The following is a 21979-nucleotide window of genomic DNA, read 5'->3' as shown; positions in this document are numbered from 1 at the left end:
AAACCAGATTATAGTCCAAAAGTTAACTTGAAAGTGAATTATTAAGAATATGTATTTTGAGCTGGGCATAGTGGTACACACCTTTAATCCCAGCACCTAGGAGGCAGAGGCAGGTGGATCTCTGAGTTCCAGGACAGTCAGAGCTACATAGTGAAACCCTGTCTCAAAAACCAAAATAATATATGTTCTCAAAATCGGAGGATCCCATGCACATGTTTAAAAAGTAGGCACAAAATGTTCAAAAAGCAGACAAAGCAAGCAGTTGTCAAGACTCTGTATACTAAATCTGACACCCCCTTGGTGTCCGTTCTCACATTGCACACATGGTTTTCTAGGAACTTCAGAAATCAGGAGCAAACCAGACTGCAAAGAGGAAGTGTTGCAGAAGTGACAACTCACAGACAGGTACAACAACATCAGCCATGGGGAGAGGGGCATCTCAAGGGTGCCTAGCTTGAGCACCACACAACTCTAAGAGATGTTCTGCACATCTGTCCTCATCCTAAACCCATAATAGCTTCTTGCAATCTGCAGAGTCCCTTTGGGAAGGGTGTTTCATCCTAATAGAGTGTCAGAGTAGATTCTGTTACAGCAAGTGAAAAATTATGTATGGCCAATCCAAGCAGTGATGAGACTTTAGGACCAAGGCCTCTACAAGCCAAACTAACTGCCTAGGCACCTAGACAGAGTGCAGCCTCCAGTGGCTGTCAGGCCTCTTGTAGAGAAGTGCTAGGACTGACATCAGCAAACCTCCTATCTACCTGCACTCTTGGATTCTATCTAGCTTCCTAAGCCTGACAGGACATGAAGTGCTATGCAGGGCACCATCTGCACTGCAGTTTACCCCAATCCTAGCTTTTCCTGCCAACAGCTGAGGGCAGGAAAACATAAGACCCTGCGTGTAAGCCGGGCGGTGGTGGCACACACCTGTAATCCCAGCACTCTGGAGTCAGAGGCAGGCGGATCTCTGTGAGTTCGAGGCCAGCCTGGTCTACAGAGCAAGATCCAGGACAGGCTCCAAAGCTACAGAGAGAAACCCTGTCTTAAAACACCAAAAAAAAAAAAAAAAAAAAAGTATAGCCAGGCCTGTTAGGAGAGGTCTGCAATCCCAGCTAATAGGCAGGCTGAGGCAGGAGGATCAACATGCAAGGTCAGCCTAGGTTGCATAGTGAATGCCAGGCCAGGCCAGACTGAGATCCTAACTCAAAAACAACAACAAGAAAGCATTCCAACTACCATTCCAAAGCCATGGTGGTTGCTGATACACAAGAACAGAGACCAAGAAAGCCTTCTGGGGCAGGAAGTAAAGGAAAAAATGAGACTCAGGAGCCGTGGGTGTGGAGCTTCTCTACCCTTTCTGCTGTTTGTTATCTCTCCCCGTCAGGCTAGGCTAGGCTAGTGGTACCAGAGGACAAAGTGGTGTAGGAGGTAAAGAGAGTATTCATAATACCATCTGCACTTACCCCAACAGGTAAAGACATACATTAATCAGAAAGTCAATAGAGATCATTTCTAGATTTGCAAAAAGACAATTTAAAACAAGCTTGCAAAAGAAAATTAATTTAATGCTGTCAAGTATGCAAAAAGAATTCCAGGGCTTTTCAGTACTGGAATGATGGGATGGCTCACCAGTTCAGAGCACTGGTTGCTTTTCCAGAGGACCTGTGTTCAATTCCCAGCAGTTACACAATAGATCACAACCATCTGTACTTCCAGTTCCAGGAGATCTGACATTCTCTTCTGACCCCTAAGGACAACAGGCACACACACAAGGCACAGACATACACACAGGCAAAACATTCAGACACATAAACAAAATTAATAATAATAATTGAATTGAGTCCTAGAGCTTTCTACATCTCTTTGAAAGGAATCACTTTACTTCAAATATCCAAAACTATTCTGTCTCCACACCATGAACTGTTTTAGAGTCTCTCCTTTCAAAAAAACAAGGTTGGCATGACAACCAAGGCCAGTCACCATGGTCCCTAACCACATCCGCTGGGGTTTGGCATGCTGAGACATGTGCCAACTCTGTTGTCTGTAGGGCACTCCTGGCCACAGTATATAGCAAACTATAATCAAGTTTTAAAAAAATAAATAAATAAAAATAAAAACCCTCACATTTGTATAGAATACAACTCAACATAAATATTCATTAAATGTAAAAACCTATGGTGATGCAATGTTGAGAATCAGAAAACAAAAACTACTACTGCCTCTGCAACCTGAAATCACCCACACTGCAATTCAAAACTACAAACCAGTACATATGTATCCTAGACATTTAAATCTAGCAATACCAAACTTTCACAATCTTGTATTATCTGTTCATTTAATAACTAGAACAAGGGTGGCATTTACTGATGGGCACTGAAACATACATGGAGAAGACATACCACAGAAAAGCAGCCATAAAAATCCTCTAACACATGTAAAATACAGCACACTATAGATTGTTTCTGGAATATTCCTGAAGATACTGATGTCTATGCAATCCATACTGCCCCATACAGAAGAGCAAGAGAAATCAGAAGAAAACCTTAGCACGCCAACAAGCACAATTAGGCAATTTGTTTCATCATTTTCTGAATATGACAGGCCCACAGAGTAAAAACAATCAGAGACGTAAAACTCGTAATACATAGTCTACGGACTTCCTTGGAAACACCACTATCATTCTTTGGTCAAGGCCCATGACAGCTTCCCAAGGGACAGAAATGTTTGAAGGAACATCCAATATACACCTAAAGACTCACATACAGCTACTACTAACATGTCATTCAAGAGCAGTTCCACTAAAGCACCACCAGTCTTGTTGTTTTTAAATTGAGTAAGTAAGTGACACTAAAATACCATACAAATTTAAAGAAAACACATCATTAAAGTCTAGATTCAGACTGAGATGCTTGCTTCTCCAACATGCTCACAACACATGCCCAAGGCAGTCCTCTTCCAGGCTTGGAGGAGGAAGAGGGTGTCAAAAGACACCACAGCAAGGTGGGAGTTTTATTTGGTTGGACGACAATCAGTTGTTTTTTGTTTGTTGGTTGGCTGGTTTTGACACAGGCTAGCCTCAACTGATGATCCTTTCCTTCCACCTCCTTCATGGTAAGGATCACAGTATGCCGCCATGCCCAGTAAGGTGAAATTATTTTAAGAGCCTGGTCTACCCTAACTATTTGGAATAACCTGGGACACGCCCATCTATAAAAACTGCTTATGAATAGTTGCTACAATCAGAGACAGTTCTCTGTCACAGGTTGTTTTTTCCTAAACTAACACTCACTCCATGCTATTCCAAAATAATAGACCTAGAAGCATTTCAGTTCAGTAACATCCTTAAAGTTATACATGCAAAGCACTAGAGAGATGGAATGTTCTAGATCATAGCCCATGCTGCTGGAGCTAGAAAGCACTGGATGTTTTAGTTCAGATGGGAGCTGGAAGAGGGTAAAAAGACTCGAAGGCAAGAAGACAGGGATCAGGAATGCTGACACACAGAAAGGTTCTCAGCAAGAGGGCAATGGGAAAGAAAGCCCAGGTGAAGAGAGCCCAGGACCCATCCTCCAGAGAACAAAGATTCTGACCAAGGGCTAATGCCATCAGAAGTTACTGCAGTAAGTGAAACGTGGTGGGAAAGGGAGAGTAAGAGCGAGAGGAGACTGAGACATCACAGAACAAGAAGTAAGGTCAGAGATGGCTCCCCAGTCCAGAGATGCGCTGCTCTTTAGGAGGACCCTTGCTCAGTTCCCAGCACCCATCTCATGCAGCTCACTAGCTCCAGGGCATCTGCCTCATATCCACCTCCACAGGCATCTGCATTCATATGCACACACAAATAAATACACATAATTAGAAGGAGTAAAAGTATTATCTTTAAAAGAAGGGAAAGTAAGGTCAGGACCAAATATCCTGAGGACACCTTTTGCAGTGACCTAATCCCTAGCTAACTTGATTTACACTTTGAAAATTTTGCTACTCAAGCTTGCAACATTCTTTTCAAGCCACAAGCTGCCTGCTCACCATCTACTCCAAGACTGAGTGAGGGACTTTGCAAAAAGATGCCAAGTTTCTGGGTACCCAGTGATAGGCCAAAGGTGTTCCATAAAGCTGTTAAATACACAATGTCAAATGCATTTAGGGAAAAACACACATTAGGTACAAAGAAAAGTATTTTGTGTCAAGTATAGACAAGCTTTGGCACCCAAGCCCCCCTAAATGGTAGAATGCCTTCTGGAGAAGAATTCACTCCCAGAAGAGAAGAAAACTAAAGACAAGTCAAAGTGCACTAGGGACTCTAAAGCTCCAGGTTCATTGGAGATTTCCTGGAACTGGACCAAAGTAGAATATTGTTCTAAAAGACCACTGGAAAGGAGCACCAAGCCCAGCCTCTCTTGGACCCTTGCTCATAGATCCCTTATTGTAAAGGAGAAATGAGTCATGAAATTTACAACACAATATCCAGCTCATCTCTTGTAACTAAAAGAAAGCAAGACTGCATGGTGACTCATGCCTGTGATTCCAATACTTGGGAGACTGAAGCAGGAAAATTGCTTTGTTTGAGGCCAGCCTGAGCTACATTATAAATTCCAAGGCAGCCTGGATTAGAAAGTAAATCCTAAACTCAAAAAATATAAAAACAAGGGTTGGAGAGTTGGTTCAACAGTTAGAATCACTTGCTCTTACAGAGGACCTGGGTTCAATTCCTAGAACCCATATAGTGGCTAATAGTCATCTACATTAGTCCCAGGGGGACCTAACACCCTCTTCTGACCTCAGAAGACACCAGGCACCCACATATATACAGGCTCATAAAATAATTTTTTTTAATTTAGCAGAGGGTGGGGGAGAAGATCCCTACAAACACACAGGCCAAATGGCCCCAAGACTTTTGGCCTCACAGAACTCCAAAAGTGGGCTTAGAATTTAGCTTAATGTTGGCGCTAAAGTCCTAGGTTCAATCCTCAGTATGGGAAGGAAAGAAAAAAGGGGAGGGAAGAAAGGAAAAGTAGAGGAGATAGGGAGAGGAAGAAAGACAATCCAAAACAAATGGTGGGCATCCTATAATCCCAGTTCTTGGGAGGGAGAGGCACAATCAGGAGTTCAAAGTCCTCCTCTGCTACATAGCAAGTCCCAGTTAAAGGCCAGCCTAGGTTACATAAAACTATCTCAAAGGAAAAAAAAAAAAAAAGAGCAAAAGAGAAGAAGGGTGAAGAGAAAAGAAAAAAAGCCCACTCAAAAAAGCAGTTGTGATGCCGGACAGTGGTGGCGCACTCCTTTAATCCCAGCACTCAGGAGGCAGAGGCAGGTGGATCTCTGTGAGTTCGAGGCCAGCCTGGGCTACCAAGTGAGTTCCAGGAAAAGTGCAAAGCTATACAGGGAAACCCTGTCTGGGGGGTTGGGGGGAGCAGTTGTGACTGGTGAGGCAACATCTCTAACACTAGCACTAGGGAGGCTTAGATAGGAGGACCATGAGTTTGAGGCCAGCCTTGACTATGGAGTGATAGGAATCGGTCTGAATTAAAAAAAATACTTAGGTCACATTAAAGCCAGTGTGGCCTTCTCCAAGAACACAGTGTAAGATTCCTGGGTCCAGTGATGGACATCTAACATACAGGATGTTTGAGAAAGCATACCTTTAGAGTTCAAGTCTAGAACTTTCAGAAATAGAAAGGGTTACAAAGTCCATCAAAGGCTAGGCAACACCATAGGCATTTACGAACTGGAGGGTTCCTGCCCCAAAGGAAGAGCTAGCTACTCCTCTACTCTGGGATTGTGTTGCCAGAAGTTTCCACTTCTCAGTTAAAAGCTGGTCTACATTCTTAGCCGGTGGTGGTGGCACACGCTTTTAATCCCAGCACTCGGGAGGCAGAGCCAGGCGGATCTCTGTGAGTTCGAGGCCTGACTGGTCTCCAAAGCAAGTTCCAGGAAAGGCGCAAAGCTACACAGAGAAACCCTGTCTCGAAACCCCCCCCCCCAAAAAAAAAAAAAGCTGGTCTACATGTACAATTTGTAGACATTTCAGAGGAACCACTTTTCTAGAAGCTTTCAGCCCACAAATCTGTCTGTCTGATGCTTAGCTCTATCTGTTCACAATAACTGACAGTGTCACTTAGAACGAGGTCAGATGAGTTTGGCCTTCCTTAATCCCAGGCTGTTCATAAGCAGAGAGCTACTCAATGATAAACAGGCCTAATAGACAACATCCAAGGCAACAGCACCACTACCACCAAGCTGCCGCATCTCCAGACATTCTTCAAGCTCAGCCAACATGGAGTGGACAGCCACCTTGCCCCTGCCATTCCAGAATCAAGCTTACAGACACCTACAGGGAAGGCACTCAGATGCTACCAACAGCACATCTCTATGCAGAATTAGCTATTATTCAGAACTCCGACAGAGAAAAGAACCAGTATTTGCTATTTACTAAATGACAGGAATATACAGATTTCCACCTTACCAAGTTCTAGTTTATTTATACTACTTTCTAAAGAAACAGATATGTACCAGAAGGTACACATTCTCCATTCATGCTGGCTATTTTAGTACAAACTAAAACAAGCCTTCTGCAGAGCAATCTGACAATGCCTTCGAGAACCTTGAACATATTCCTACTTAGTCACTCTAAAGATGTCCCTGATAGTCCAAGCTATAACAACAGAAAAAATAACCTGTGACATGGTCTCTGTAAATGTTTCAGAATATTTAACAATTAAACACTCAAAGCAGACAAAGGGTTATCACCACTAGGTTTTCCCAATTTTCTTTAAAATCACAATCAGTTCATGGGGAAAACACAAAGGCTAACAGAGTGATATGTATATAATAAGCTTTTCTTTTTCATAATTTTCTGTATTCCCCAAGTATTTTATAATAAAACTGTATTTTCTCTGTGTGTGTGTGTGATATGTACTTATATGTGTTCTAATATCTGTGTAATTACATGGAGGCCAAAGGTCAACATTGGTAAGGTATCTTCCTCAGTTACTAATCTCCATTTTCTCTGAGACAGGATTTCATCAATGTATCTAGGGCTAGCCTGTGAGCTCCAGGGATCTGCCTGTCTCTCTTTGCCAGCACTGGAATTATAGACAAATGCTGCTGCGCTCAGCTTATTATGTGTGTGCTAGGGATCCAAACTCAGGTCCTCATGCTTGTATAACAAACACTTTACCAACTAAGTCACCCCTAGCCTCAAAAAAAAAAAAAAAAAAGTGTTTTAATCAGATCTTACAGCATCTTACATGTGCTTAAATTCAGTCATCTTTATCTTCCAGTTTCAAAATGCAGCTGCCCTCAGGCGGCGAGAAGTTCCCATTCCAACATTTTCTCATCAAACTTTGGTATCATCAAAGTTTACTTTCACCAAGTCAACTCTCCCATTCAGTTTCTAAATAATCATATCACCCTGGCTGCTGAACAGAGAAAGCAATTAGTATCAACTCTTACAACACATCTTAAGGAGTAATAAAAATAAAAGGCTCTCCTTTGAACCACAATGGGCCAGCTGACCTTATTCTTTTCACACTATCATAAGTCAACAGAGCTGCTAAAAGTAAGATTTTAAAACATCTAGTTCAGCCTACAAGCATAACAAAGAACCTCCACTCTGCCTCCTGCCTTTCTGTTTGACAGGTACAAAGGCACGTCTCCACACAAGGTTTATCAGCTTTAACCTCAAAGATAGGTAAAAAAAATTAGTTGGAAAAGACAAGATTGCTCAAATTCACATACTATGCTATGACATACAATGGCTCACCCAGCCCAAACTCAGCACCAGGGTCAAATTCCCTCCCCCAGGGGTCCCACGGTATCTTATAGACAGGACATGTTCCAGGGTAGAGTAGTGCTGTCTGCTTGCTGTCTTGTCCCCACACTAGGCTGCCTGCAGACAGAAGCAAAGCCTTATTCACATTCCCTGCCATGCCCTATCCAGGATCTGGTGGACACAGAGCATCACTGAGTGTGTGCCAATGGAAAGAGGGGGACAGTCCACAGCTTCAGTTTTGGGTTTTTTTTTGTTTTTTGGTTTTTTTTAGTATTATTATTTTTCATGTACATTGTTTTGTTTTCTTGTTTTGTTTTGTTTTTTGTTTTTGCCTTCATGTGTGTCTGTGTGAGGGTGCTGGATCCCCTGGAACTGGAGTTACAGACAGTTGTGAGCCACCATGGGGTTGCTGGGAATTGAACCTAGGACCTCTGGAAGAGCAGCTAGTTCTCTCAACTGCTGAGCCATCTCTCCAGCCCCCAGCGTCAGGTCTTAAGCAGTCTTTAAATCAACAAGGAATATGCAGCTTGTGCAAAGGGGAAAAAAAAGGCAATGTACATGGGATATAATCTCTCTGAAGAAAGCGGTACAGACTCCTGAATGTCTCTGAAAAGTCAGCTACAGGAAGGAGGTGTGTCTCACACCAGAAATCCCTCTAAAGGCCAGGCTGCTTCAGCCATTCCAGCTTTGCCAACAGCCCAAAACAGCACAAGTGCTATCAAGTGATAGCTAGATAGTTCCAGTCACTGTCTTTGTAAACTTGGCATCCTGGCTCTAAGAAAAAAAACAAGCTAAAATGAGCCTGTGATTGTGGGAGCTGGGAGGAATGACAAGAAGGGAATTTCTAGGAGTGTAAGGAATTTACTAAGTTGAAATTACACACTCATTTCTCAGTCAATGGCTCTAGGTTTAAACCCAAATCTGAATTCCAACATCAGTTCATATAACCTTATCACAAAAGTGCTATGTGAGGCAACCTCAGACAAAAAATGTCTCAGCATCAGTAAGATCAGTTTGAATCTGATCTGCTACAAACCTGCTTAGTGACTGTCACAGGTGACTTTACCACTTTGTTCCTGGCTTCCTAAACCTAAAAACTGCCATCAAGTTTGTTAAATTAAAACAAAGCACTGTGCCTAGGGCCTTACATGACAAGCATTTGAACATTAGTAGATTTTTTTTTATTGTTTTGGCTTGGTTTTTTGTTGTTGTCTTTTGTGTGTCTCACTATGCTACACAGGCTAGCCTGGGACTCATGGCTCATCTGGTCCTCGTGCTTCAGCCTCCTAACATATTGGAACTGAAGATGTTTAACAGCCACAGCCACAGCGCCCCTTTTTGTAGGGGTGTGTGTGTGTGTGTGTGTGTGTGTGTGTGTGTGTGTGTACACGTTATTGTGTATATGCAAGTACCTTCCTCAACTGCTCTCTACCTTCTTTTTAGAACCTAAAGCTTGTTGATTCAGTTAAACTGGCTGACCAGCAACCCAAAAGGATCCACCTTTCCAGGACTGAGAGTACAGGCATGCGTCACCTGCCTAGCTTTTCCTTGGGTGCTGGGGATCTGAATTCAGGTCCTCAAGCTTACACTGCAAGTATTTCACCCAATGAGCCAACTCCCCGGTCCCTGATAGCTACTTTTATTAGTCTGTCTTCCGAAACAGGGTTTCTCTGTGCAGCCCTGGCTGTCCTGGATCTCACTCTGTAGACCAGGCTGGCCTCGAACTCACAGAGATCCACCTGCCTCTGCCTCCCGAGTGCTGGGATTAAAGGTGTGTGCCACCACCGCCCATCCCTGATAGCTACTTTTTTTGGGGGGCTGAGGACCGAACCCAGGGCCTCAAGCGCTCTACCACTGAGCTAAATCCCCAACCCCTCTGATAGCTACTTTTAAAAGCTCTGACAGAGAATACTGAAAAACTCAAAATTTAAATTAATTAGAAGAAAAGCAACCAGTTATACTCAATACGTAACTCAAGAATGCCTGGCTTCCCTTAGTTTAATCATAAGCCATGTTTTTGCACCCACTTGAGACACTGCCCAACTGCACCAGGGAACAGAGAGGCTCCAAGCCTGGGAGGTAGAGAGAGGAATTAAATGTTAATCATAGCTGTCCCTACCCTTACCGCATGGCCCAAAACAAGGCACTCTACCTTTCTAGCCTTGAATTAAGTCTGCTGCATTCAAGTATTAATTTCTGGTAGTTTGCTTTCTTCCATTGCTAGGGATGAAACCCAGGGCCCTTGCGCAAGTGCTCTATACCACCGAGCTATGTCTCAGCACACACATTTGGTCCTTTTGACTATGAAGATTAATTTAAAAATCATTTTTCTGTGAATTACAAATGCACATTCTGCAGACTTGGAACCCACCTGAAGCCAGGCTCTTAATAACACCGGTTAATGGTTACGGATCACGGTCTGCAGAGTGACTCTCACTGACACTAGAGCTTCCAACACCACTCCATCTGCAGCACCCGCTCCACATCAGGCTGCTCAGAGCTCAGTGTTCTACCAGGAAGGGCATCTTCAGACCGTTTCTAATACCAGACACCACGTTCTAGAATACAAGTACCCTAGAAAAGGACAGCTGGCAGTAGAAGAGCAATGGAGGGTCAACCAACAGACCTAGCCCCTGAGCTCTAGGTCCTCCAGAAGGCAGGGCTGCCCTTGCAGCCTCCAACCCCAGCAGCTGCTGCACTTCACTGTGTAGGGAATGGCAGAAGGAGACAGGTCTAACCCTTTGCCATCTCAAAGCTTTCATTTCCATCTCTTCTTGCACTTCATCTAAATGTAGAAAATTCCTTGAGCGGTTGGTTGCTTTTTTTATCTCTTTCCAAGGATGACACAGAACTAGCAGGAGAATAGATGCACAAATTCAGTTGAGCTATATAGATGCCTATGGGCATGAGGGTTCAATTCTATGAAAAAACCCAGCTGGGAAGGACTATCACTTATCTGTGTACAAGCCTATCTCAGAGGACTGCAGCACTGCAGTGTTCTTCTGAAAAGGACAGGGTTTTGACAGACATATAAATATGTTCAATGGAGGTTTACAAACCTGCAGGCTTCCCTCCAACTCCTGCCAGCCTGAGGGACCTATTATTACCTCACTCAACTTAAAAAAACAAAAACAAAAACATTTATGGGCCGGACGGTAGTGGCACACACCTTTAATCCCAGCACTCAGGAGGCAGAGGCAGGTGGATCTCTGTGAGTTCAAGGCCAGCCTGGGCTACAGAGTGAGTTCCTGGACAGGCACCAAAACTACAAGGAGAAACCCTATGGGGGGTGGGGGGGTGGACGGGGACCCACATTTATGGGAAGGACATGTGTGCCACCAAGTCTAAGCAGAGGTCACAAGACAACTTTCAGGAGTTCGTTCTCTTCTACCATGTAGGTTTTGAGGATCATATTTAGGTCCTCAGCTTGATAGCAAGCATCTTTATTCATTGAGCTATCTCTCAAGCCCTCCACTCAAATTCTTCGTGTTGTACTAGTCAAAGACAAGTACTAGACCGGAGCTTCTCTTTTCCTCTTGGGAGGCTATCAGGAAAATGAACATATCCATTCACAAGAATGTGTGCATAATTTCAGGGGGTCACAGGCCTGAAAGAACTCCAATAGCAAATTATGGGAAATTAGGTTTGCATTAAATGTCAAAATCCTCATAAACTCAGGTTTCAATTCAGGTTATCATTTCCTAGCTGTCAGGATGGAGAAACAAATTTGCCTCTCTTGGCCTCAGTTTCTTCCTCTATAAAACCGACTAAACAATAGTATCTAATTCTGTATGAATGAAAAGATAAAATGAGCAAGCAAAATGTGCTTGGCACAGTCCTCTGCACACACAAAATAAGGCTCATCAATGGAGTTAAGGCTGCTTCCTCCACACTCCCATCCCCAGTCAGAATAACTGGCAATCCCCATGAGATCTCAGGGTATAAAACCAGAGAAGAGACCGTAGGAATTTACTAAACCCACCCCCCAACAATGAAATGCTTGCTATCAACCTATTAAGGACCATTTGACAAAATGGTCGGCGGGCCCCTTCTGTGTAAATCCAAGTCAGCTGTCAGCATGCAATTGTTCTATTAGGCCAAGTCAATTTTTGGAGGCAGGCCTATTAAGTTAACTTCAAATGGAGATGAGAAGAAAGCGCTTGATCAAATGCTGAACTGTAAAAACACACTGACAGGGAAACAAGGCAGAGGAATTAGCCTCCTACAATTATTCTCTGTGATACCTTTAGTTACCCAGACTATCTAATCATGGCACAGCTCTCCTTTCGCTCCTAACAGCTAAAAGAACTCCTTAGTTCTTCATGTTCTTCGCTTCAAGTCCATCAGACATTTAACCTGGGATCCAGAGTAACTGATTTTAAAGTTGCACAAAACCACCAATCATTCTAATTCCTTCTACAAATGAATTCCTCAATATTTTTAATATTTGACTTCAATGGGAGATAATTTCATTTCACAGCAATACATTGGTTTAAAGATGAAATATGTACCAGTATGTCTAAAAACTCTTGAAAGGTCCACACTCAGAAGTACCGTTAAAGTGTAATTCTAGCACTCAGCTGTATGACTGATCTGCTTAGGCACAAACAGGCTATAATGCTGCAAGATAATAAAAACAATTAATTTCACACTCAAATATTATATGCACAATGTTCACAGCCGGAGATAACAAAATAGAAAAAAAAAAAAAAATCAAACACACATAAACAACCCTGTCTCCATACACACGAATGACCTTGGGATAGTTATTTATGCCTAATACATTCATCCCAAGGTCTGAATTACTAACTCCACTCCTACACAAGCACACATATCCAGGCTTCCTCCCACCCTAACTCATGCAAAAGACTGAACAGGAATTCTAACTAGAGGTCCCTGGGATAGCTAGGCTATGATAAGGTATCTATTGTGTACACACACACACTCACTCACACACTTTCACTGGCAAATAATAGAAAAAAATCAGTACTACAAAACATTTCTTATCTTAGCATTTTTAAAGAGGAATTTTCAAGCAGCACCCCCCCAATTAAGAACAATATTGCTAGAGAACCACACAGGAAATAATAAAAGCAATACTTTCATGCATTGAAACAAACGAAGCCCATGAAACGTTAAAGGGCAAATGGTGAAGTGTTTTGGGTAGTGCAATAAAAGGTGTTTTCCGAAAGTTCAATGAGTACTTAGGAAACAGGATGAATCTGAATTAAACACTGCCTTTGCTGTCTCCATGCTTTTACTACACTCTTCCTTACATCCCTCTCAGCAGTCCTAAAACATTGGCTTTCCTTACAAAACTATGTCAGGGCTGGTAGGCGGGCCACAACAGTTCCTCCAGTCTGTCAGTCTTCACAGAAGAAAAGCATGCCAGTCTGTGTACACACACAGCTCTGAAAGCCACACTGTGCTCATCTGTGGACATAGAGTTCAACACATTGATGACCACAACCAAGTTATTAAAGCTATGGAGTGCACCGAGTACTAGCTATTCAGAGAGCTCAGGTAAGCCCATCAATAGCACTGCAGTTATAAGGGAATTAAGGACACCATCAGTGGCTACTTAACAGGTAGACTTATTAAATACCATTCAGGCCATTTTTCCTTAGCAACTGTTGACTGAATTTGGAAGGGAGGTGCTGTTCTAACAGACTAGCAAAGGCTTAGATAAGCACTTCAAAAACCTGCCAAATTCACTAAAACAGTTACAAATGGTGTGTTTAAACGGCTACCTTTGTATGACATGGTGAACCCAAGAATACCTGCAAAGCACAGCACAGTGTATAATGGATAGCCCGCTAGACAAAACGCCACGGAGAATGGCTCAAGTTTAAACACTGCAGATACAAATCTGAAACTTCAAAAGTCTCCTTCAAAAAGTGAAGTGCCACGTTAAGACATACTCGCCCCCTCAGCTGCCACCTCCCCCCAGGCTGTAAATCAAACATTTCTAAAGCCACCAGGGCACAGTGAAAGCCTCAAAGACAAGGAGTCGCAAGAAGCAAGATTTCAGATTCAAATTATTCTTAAAGCCTGCAATAGGAATGTTTAGGAATCTTCAGCAAAGCATCCTCTATAAAGCTTGTGTGTTAATGACAATAACAATAACATTATAAGGAAAAAAGAAGTCCCGGCATATTTAGCAACATCTGTAGTCACAGAAATTGGTCAGTCGTTGTGTTTCTACTTCTATAGATGGGAATAAGAGACCGTAGAACAATGCTTTTTAATTACAGGCATAGGAACCTCCTCTAGCTTTGGAAGGACACACCTTTAAGGAGCCACACTGTACTGGCTTATGTCCTATCCACTCAGAGCTCTGAAGGTGCACCCGGGAGGGGCAAGGGAAGACGCTGGTCTACACTCAGAGCTGCTATGTACTCGTTCCACACAGTCCCTTTGCTCTTGATAGTTCACCCGACAGCAACGCACCGAAGATCCAAACCATAGGCCACAGTAACGTAACAGCACCAAAAAATTAAAAGACAAGCCAACCGTTTCAAATCACCCCCACCAGAGGTGCGCCTGCTGACAGCCACAAGTGCGCTGGCCCTAGAACGAGTTGATAAAAATCATGGTCCAGGAAGCGGGAAATCTATGCAGCTATCCATCCGCAGACGCTTCAGTTCAGAGTCCCTCCTCAAAGACTGGGGACAGATTAAAGCTCTCCATAGCCAGCTTCCTTTGGAACTCAGACCTCTTTCATTTGGAGCAAGGTGGAGGAGGCCCTGTCAGTGAGCCACTCTGGCTCGGGTTTGCAGGCCTCTTCGGTATTAGTCCTTGACCCAGGGGCGAGCCTGCGGTCTCTCTCATCCCCTGTAATCTGAGGCACGCAGTGAAGGCTGCCTTCCACCGCCACTACAGTGCACCCCCAATTCCCATTCGTTAGCCAACTCCGCCTGCTCCCCTTCCTGCTGATGCCTGTCCAGAGCCCTGCCAGGAGAGTTAGTGTCCAGGTAAGGCTGGCGGTAGATTCCAGCGAAAATTAAAAACAAAAAACAAAACAAAACAAAAAAACAGAACAACATCGAGGATCTGCACCCTGGCGACCTGGCCTCTCCGAAAACAGAGCAAGCGTGGATAGAAAGCAAAGCCTGCGACCTTTAAGAAGCCGCTCCATCCTTCAACTCTCGCCTTTGCAAAGTTGGCATTCAACAGGTAGCTGCCGGGACTTTCACCTGAAGGAGGAAAACGTCCCGCCAACTCAAGAGTTGCCGCCCCGGCGCCCATGCCCAGCCCAGAGTCCCCACCCCCACGCCGGCGTGGTGCACCCACCGGAGGCCGAGCCCCCACGTGCGCTCGCCCCAGCCGCCGTGCCCCGGAGGCCACGTCCCGCCCGCCCGCCCGCTCGCCTGCCCGCCCGCCCGGGAGGGATGCCGCCGGGCTCCGCGCCTCCCCCCCGCCCGCCCGCCCGCCCGCCCGCTAGCCCGCGGCGGGGTCGGCGGGCGCAGCCCCCGGAGCCATCTTGTGGCGGCGGAGTACGGGGCCCGGGCGGCTACCTGCACGATCTCGCCCTCGGCGCTGAGCATGGCCCCGGCCCGCGAGAAGCGGCCCGTGAGGCCGGTGGTGTGGGTGGTGTAGTCGCCGCTCGGGCTCGACTCGAACAGCACCACCTCCACGAACGCCGTCTCCTTGGCCCGCGCCGCGCCGGGCCCCGCGGCCGCCAGCAGCAGCCCGAGAAGCAGCGGCAGCGGCGGCGGCGGCGGCAAGCGACGACCGCGGGGGCCGCGGCGGAGGCGGCGGCGGCGGCGGCCCGGGGCCCCTGGGCGCCCGCCCGAGCGTGGCCTCATGGTCCTGCGGCGGGAGGGCGCGGAGGGCGGGCGCGGCCGGGCATAGTCGCGGGCCGGCGGAGGACCGAGCGCGGGCGGTCGCCTCACAGCACCATCGCGGCGGCGGCGGCTTTGTGGGTCGCAGGCTCTGCTCCGCTCCCCGGGCCGTCGCGCCGCGGCCCTTTCATCTGCTCCACGTGAGGGGTTATCCCCGCCCCCGCAGCGTCGTGACCCGCTCTCCCCTCCCTCCCCGCGCTCGGCCGCGGCCACCTCTGAGGGGAGCCGGTAGGCGGGGCGGGCGCGCCTGCGGCGAGAGGCGGGGCCCCGAGGCCTCGCCCGCCCCGCCCCATCGACTGAGTCCCTCCCCGACTCACTGCCTGAGCCACGCCCCTCCGCCCTTGCTCCGCCCAGGCCGTCTTTTGGGTCACGCCCCTTTCTCCTCGCTCCGCCCCCTCGTCTGTGCTCCGCCCTCCGCGGCGGACATTTCTCCTGGCAGTTGCTGAAATGACCGAGAATAAGGACCTCAACCTGTTCCCGGGCTAGTCGCCTGCGCGGCGCGTCCTGGTCGGGTGCGGGAGGTAGAGCCATTGGGGCGTGGAAGGATGCTTCACCCACAGTTCCGGCGCTGCGAGCCACCCGCACTCGGTGTTTGACTCTACCACCTCCATGGAACGCGAAAGGCCGGGGCGGTCGGGGCGGTTTACAACCCGCCGGGACCTGTCCAGTTCTTGCGTGGGTGTCGCTTAGACAGTTACCTTCAACTAAAGGAGTGAGGACAGGTGGCAGAGGACTTGAAGTTATCTGGATTCTAATGGAGTTCATCTTTCTGCAGCCCTGGAGACGATCTCTAACACCTCCCTTCCATAGAAGTTCTGAAATGTTTGAATCTCACCATGTGCAGAAGGGCGGAAGAGTCCAACACGCTTAATGCACAGACTGCTGGCTGCCAAACATACCAAAAACACGTGCTCTGATCCCAGACGTTCCTAGTCACCCAGAAGATAAACTTTTAATTCCCTTCCCCTTTTTGGAACAGGCTTTTTCCTTCCTCAGCAAGTATATGAGAATCAAAACCCTCCTTTAAAAGCCACATGCAATTTCAGCTTCCTCAGTCCATCTTCCCTCCCTGACCTGATTGGCTTTGTTTAAATATCTGCAAATATTTGGTTAGGGTGATCTGCTTCTACTTGCTACCACACCCAAAATATTAAGACAAAAAGAAAAGTCATTGAGAGTTTCCTTGAGTAATCAACACAACGAGGTTACAGTTTAAACTGAAAAGGAATGTTTTGCCAAAATGTGGAATAGAAAATACAATTGAAAAGAAATTCACAGAACTGTGTTACTATATCTGGACCACCCAAAGCTTTGGCACAGAAGGCACCTGACAAAGCAAGAGAGTTGTTAGTTTCCCCAAGCCAAGTTTAATCAGTGCACGTGAGCACTGTCAGTTCCAAGGATTCTGACTTCACCCACCAAGGCACAACCCAGGCTTTAAGGGGAGGACAATTACTACAGCCCATGCATGGCACACTAATACTTAAAAGTAAGAGGTCATCATCAACTGATGAAAATGAATGAGCAAATCCATACAATGGAATCTTATTTTTTTTAACATGGTAAAGTTTCGATCTTTAATTGCATTTTAAATGACAAAATTAGGGCTACAAAAGGACCTTACCAAGAAACAAAATACAGAATATTGAATGAATGAAACACAAAACTATACTAAGTGGAGCATATAGTGTTTGATCTGTATGAAATGCCAAGAATCTAGAGAGAGGGAAATGTTAGTGGTTGCCAGATGCTGAGCTGGAAGTAGGGTTAGGTAGTGTGACTACTGTTAATGGATTTCTCTTAAGGGTAATGAAAATATTCTGGAATTAGATAATGATAATGATTATATTCTTTGTAAATATTGGAAACCCACCAAATTGTACCTTTACTCAGGGTGAATTTTATAGTGTATGAATTACATCTCAATTCAGCTGTTAAAATTTAATTAAGCCTTTGCATGCTTGATGTAGTGGTGCTCTCCTTTAATTCCAGTACTGGGGAAGCAGAGGCAGGTAGAGCTATTAGTTCAAGGCCAGCCTAGTCTACAGAGTGTGTTTCAGGCCAGCTAGGGCAACACAGTAAGAACCTTTCTCAAACAAACAAAACAAAGCCTTGATGTAGCAGGAATCTTTAAAAGTTCTTATTAATAAAATCAAACCTGAGCCAGGTATTGGAGTGAATGCTGGAAGATCAGAGAAGCAGAACAAGCCACAGCTTCCTCACCTTGCCAGTTCCTCAGCTGATCCTGTTTCCTCAGACTGGAAGCCTCTGAGTCCTCATATCTGAATGGATCTCAGCTGAACTGCTGCTAGAAGCCTAAAAGCTTAACCAGTCAAATGCTTCTAACTTCTGGTCTTCATGCCTTATATATCTTTCTGCATTCTGCCTTCACTACCTGGGATTAAAGGCCTGTGTGACCAAATGCCTGGCTGTTTCCAATGTGGCCTTGAATTCACAGAGATCTAGAGGGATTTCTGCCTCTGGAATGCTAGGATTAAGGCATGAATGCCACCATTTTCTGGCCTCTGTATCTAGTGGCTGTTCTGTGCCCTGACCCCAGATAAGTTTATTAGGATGCACAATATTTGGGGAACACAATACCACCACACCTTGAGGCAGGAGAGATGGTTAAGATAGGAGCCAGGTTCAGCTCGAAATCATCTGTAACTCCAGCTTCAGGGGATCTAACCCACTCTTCTGTACATACATGGCATATATTTTCTCTCTCTCACTCACACACACACACACACACACACACACACACACACAGATAGATAAAAATAATTTCTAAAATACTTTAATTCAGCCATTAGTGGCTAGAGATAGCTCAGGGGTTAAAAGCACTTGTTGCTCTTGCAGAAGACCCAGGTTTGGTTTCCAGCACCCATGTGGGGGCTCACAACCCTCTGTGGGGAAATCCAACACCCTCTTCTGGTTCTAAGGACACTATATGCATGTGTTGCACAGACATACATGCAGGCTAAACACCATATGCATTAAAGTAAATAAATCTCCTTTAAAAAATTCAACTCCGCCAGGAATTGGTGGTGCACACCTGTAATCCCAGCACTCAGGAGGCAGAGCCAGGCGGATCTCTGTGAGTTCGAGGCCAGCCTGATCTAAAGGCGCAAAGCTACACAGAGAAACCCTGTCTCGAAAAACCATAAAATAAACAAACAAATAAATAAATAATTCAGCTCCTTTGATCCCAGCACTCTAGAGACAAAGGCAGGTGGATCTCTGTGAGTTCGAGGCCAGTCTGGTCTACAGTATGAGATCCAGAACAGGCACCCAAACTACACAGAGAAACCCTGTCTCAAAAAGTCAAAAAGCAAAAAACAACAACAAAAATCAGCTCTCAGTCATCTCTCATCAAGTACACACAGATAAAATACCGTGTTGAATATTTGTGCTTTTTGAAGACTGTTCAAATCCAGTACCCTCACTAAAGGCCTACCCTGACTATTCACCTAAACTACAGCATTTTCCCTATTTCCAACCTCCCTTGATCTGCCTCTTCTTACCCCATTGCATTTATCACCCAACATACTGAATAATATGGTCATTCATTTGTGTCTGTCCTCTGTGCCTCCACACACACGTGCCCCAGAAAGAAAAGCTAGAATGGCCAGGACTGCTGCCTTATCTAGGCTGAAGCCGCCTGGCCCAGAGTGGGCACTCAGTACTGAGCCAATGACTAAACGATGGGAGTTAAGTTCATCAATACATATCCCTCCCATTCTTCAGACATCAAAGGCTGCTTGTCACCAGCTGCCTAGGAGCCCTGGACTTCGTGAGACCAGAATAAATTCTGAGTGCAGAGAAGAACAACCATACTTCTCCCAAAAATTTCAGTGACAGTGACAACACAGACAAGGGTAGGAAAGAAACTGGTTTAGGGCCTGAGATGGCCCTGGCGGCAGAGACACTTGCTTCCACTCCTGATGAGCTGAGTTCATTCCCTAGGACCCACATGGTGGAGAGAGAGTGCCAACTCGCACAAATTGTCCTTTGACCTCCACTCATACAAACAAACAAACAAACAAACAAACAAATAAATAAATGGTTTTTAGCCAGGTAGTCGTGACGTATGGGAGCCCACAAAGCTTCTAGCTTGTGGTTTGTTTCCAGGTTTGAGAGTCGGAGTTTATGTTGTCCTCCAAGGCTTCATAATAGGGTGCAAAGGCAAGGCTACCAGGTGTCTTGTACTTCAAGGCCTAATCACAAGATGCTTTGCCGTGGGGCGTGGTTACCAGGTGTCTTGAAGGGTCTACACTCCAGTGTACATTGTGCTTTGATCTTGAAAGGGAGAAGTCTTTTGCCTTTCCCCTTGCTAGTTTATCAAATGTCCATTAGAAATAAACTCAAAGCAACCCAGGACCCTCCTGAAGCTGTGCTGTGTCTCTGTCTTTCTCTCTGTCTACATCTATATTTCTTCCTATTACTTCCCAATTCCTCGCTCTCCCCTTCAAGGGACCCTTCAACAGATCGGAGCTGAACCCCAACACTGAACCCCAACAGTGACACACATCTTTAATCCCAGCACTCAGGAGGCAGAAGCAGGAGGATCTCTGAGTTTCAAGCCAGCCTGATCTACACAGGTTTGTTTCAAAAAATAAAACAAACAAACAAAAACAACTGGGTTTTCTTTATATTTGGTTTTCTCAAACAGGTTCTCTCTGTGTAACTGGAGCTGGCCTCTATCTCAGAGTAATCCTCCTGCCCCAGCACTGGGATTGTGGGTGTGTGTTGCCATACCTGTTGGCTTTGATTGTTTAAACTCTGCTTCAAGATGTGATCAATAAGACACAGGCTAGCAAAACTAGAAATAAAATAATCTGCCTTTCCAAAAGCTGATGTTATTTAGAAACTGAGGTATTTGCCAAGTAATGAAGTTGCTCCCAAATCTGGCAAGCTGAAAAGGGAGAGATAGAGAGTAACTTCCAGCCCTCTTCCTCCTCAGGCAGCCGCCATAGCAGGACTAGAGGATCCAGTGCTGTGGGAAATTCACCAGGCCTGGGCGACCCCCAAATATGCTGAGATCGGACTTTCTCAACTCTTCCGGTATGTCTCATCGTCCAAGACCGGCAACACTCACTGAGACATTGACAGCCCTTGAGCGGAGAATACAGCACACCCAAGTGAGGGTGACAAGGAGTGAGACTCTCACCTAGAGCTGTGCCGCACTCTGCTGGGAAGTCGCTGTACAGAACATTGGCCATGTGGAAAAGGCCCCGCAGCCTTCTGCGCCTGCCCCTCTCCTTAAGGAGCAACATGGCTTCTTCTTGTTATTCTAAAAAAAAAAAAGTGGCCTTTGTGCTCTGCCGTGTTCCTCTGGGATGTGATGGGGAAGAAGTCCAGGGCACCTCTTGGAAAGAGGTTTAGGTAATTCTCTTTTTCAGTAACATTGTTTAGAACTACTTGTCCGTGTGTTTGGGGGTGTTCAGAGGTCAAGGCTGGGACTGCATCAAGGTCCCCCCACTTCCGTCTCTTTCTCTCAGACTTTCCCTACAGCTGCCATGGTCTCTGCACTGATTATGTCAACAATCCTGCTTCCCTGCCTATGACAGGAGGTGGGCGAAGTCCTGGCTGAGAACGTTGGTGCCGACCCATCAGTTTATTGTTCTAGGAGGTCAAAGCCAGGCCCCTAGTGAGCCTGAGGGGGCATTTCCAGTTTGCTTGGTGTCCCTTGAGGTATCTATGGCTCCCATGCTTCCCTAATAAACCCAACCTTATCTGGAAAGAAAGGAGGGGAGGGAGGGAGAGAGGGAGGGAAGAAGGGAGGGAGGGACAGGGGAAAGAGAGAGAGAGAAAGAGAGAGAGAGAGAGAGAGAGAGAGAGAGAGAGAGAGAATCCTGCAGTCATTGAGGTAAAGGTGGATAATGAATCCTGGGTAAGGGCACTTGCTCCCCTTGCAGAGGACGAGAATTCAGTCTCAGAACCACACACTGAGTGGTGCACAATCACCTATGACCCTAGTTCCAGGGAATCTAATGGCCTCTTCCGGTCTCCATAGGAACATGTACATGTGAGTACACACACACACACACACACACACACACACACACACACACACTGAATCTTTAAAAATGAAAGTTGACTTCAAATAAGCAACCAAGAAATCTTGTGAGCTAAGCTAAGGACAAGGATGGAATCAAGAAGCTGGATAGGCATGAACCGATGTGCCCTGAGGCCATCATACATGGTACATCTGGAAAAGCATCCTGGGTGTGAGCTGTAACCTAGCTGTTGAAAACATTTTAAGCATCCATCACAGACAATGCATCCACTTATTCCATAATGGGAAACATAGTAAACAACTATTTAAAAAAAAAAAAAAAGGAATTTAGGGACAGGGCAGCCT

The 21979-nt window shown here is 45.7% G+C and overlaps 1 protein-coding gene and 1 pseudogene across 2 annotated transcripts in view; one reads left to right on the top strand and one right to left on the bottom strand.

The window, feature by feature from the left end:
* The window catches only part of LOC118591797 (kremen protein 1), a 259224-nt gene extending 243399 nt beyond the window's left edge, over positions 1-15825 (bottom strand). For both annotated transcript variants that reach the window (XM_036200171.1, XM_036200172.1), the window contains exon 1: positions 15289-15825. In XM_036200171.1, coding sequence (XP_036056064.1) covers positions 15289-15579 — 291 coding nt within the window. In that variant the 5' untranslated portion in view covers positions 15580-15825. The remainder of the gene's footprint in view (positions 1-15288) is intronic.
* A 399-nt stretch (positions 15826-16224) lies between these two features.
* LOC118592295 lies at positions 16225-20789 on the top strand (annotated as a pseudogene).
* The last annotated feature ends 1190 nt before the right edge of the window (positions 20790-21979 follow it).

Source organism: Onychomys torridus, chromosome 10 (assembly GCF_903995425.1).
Source record: "Onychomys torridus chromosome 10, mOncTor1.1, whole genome shotgun sequence".
In the NCBI taxonomy this organism is placed as follows: domain Eukaryota; kingdom Metazoa; phylum Chordata; class Mammalia; order Rodentia; family Cricetidae; genus Onychomys; species Onychomys torridus.
This window is presented reverse-complemented; position numbering and strand designations above follow the sequence as displayed.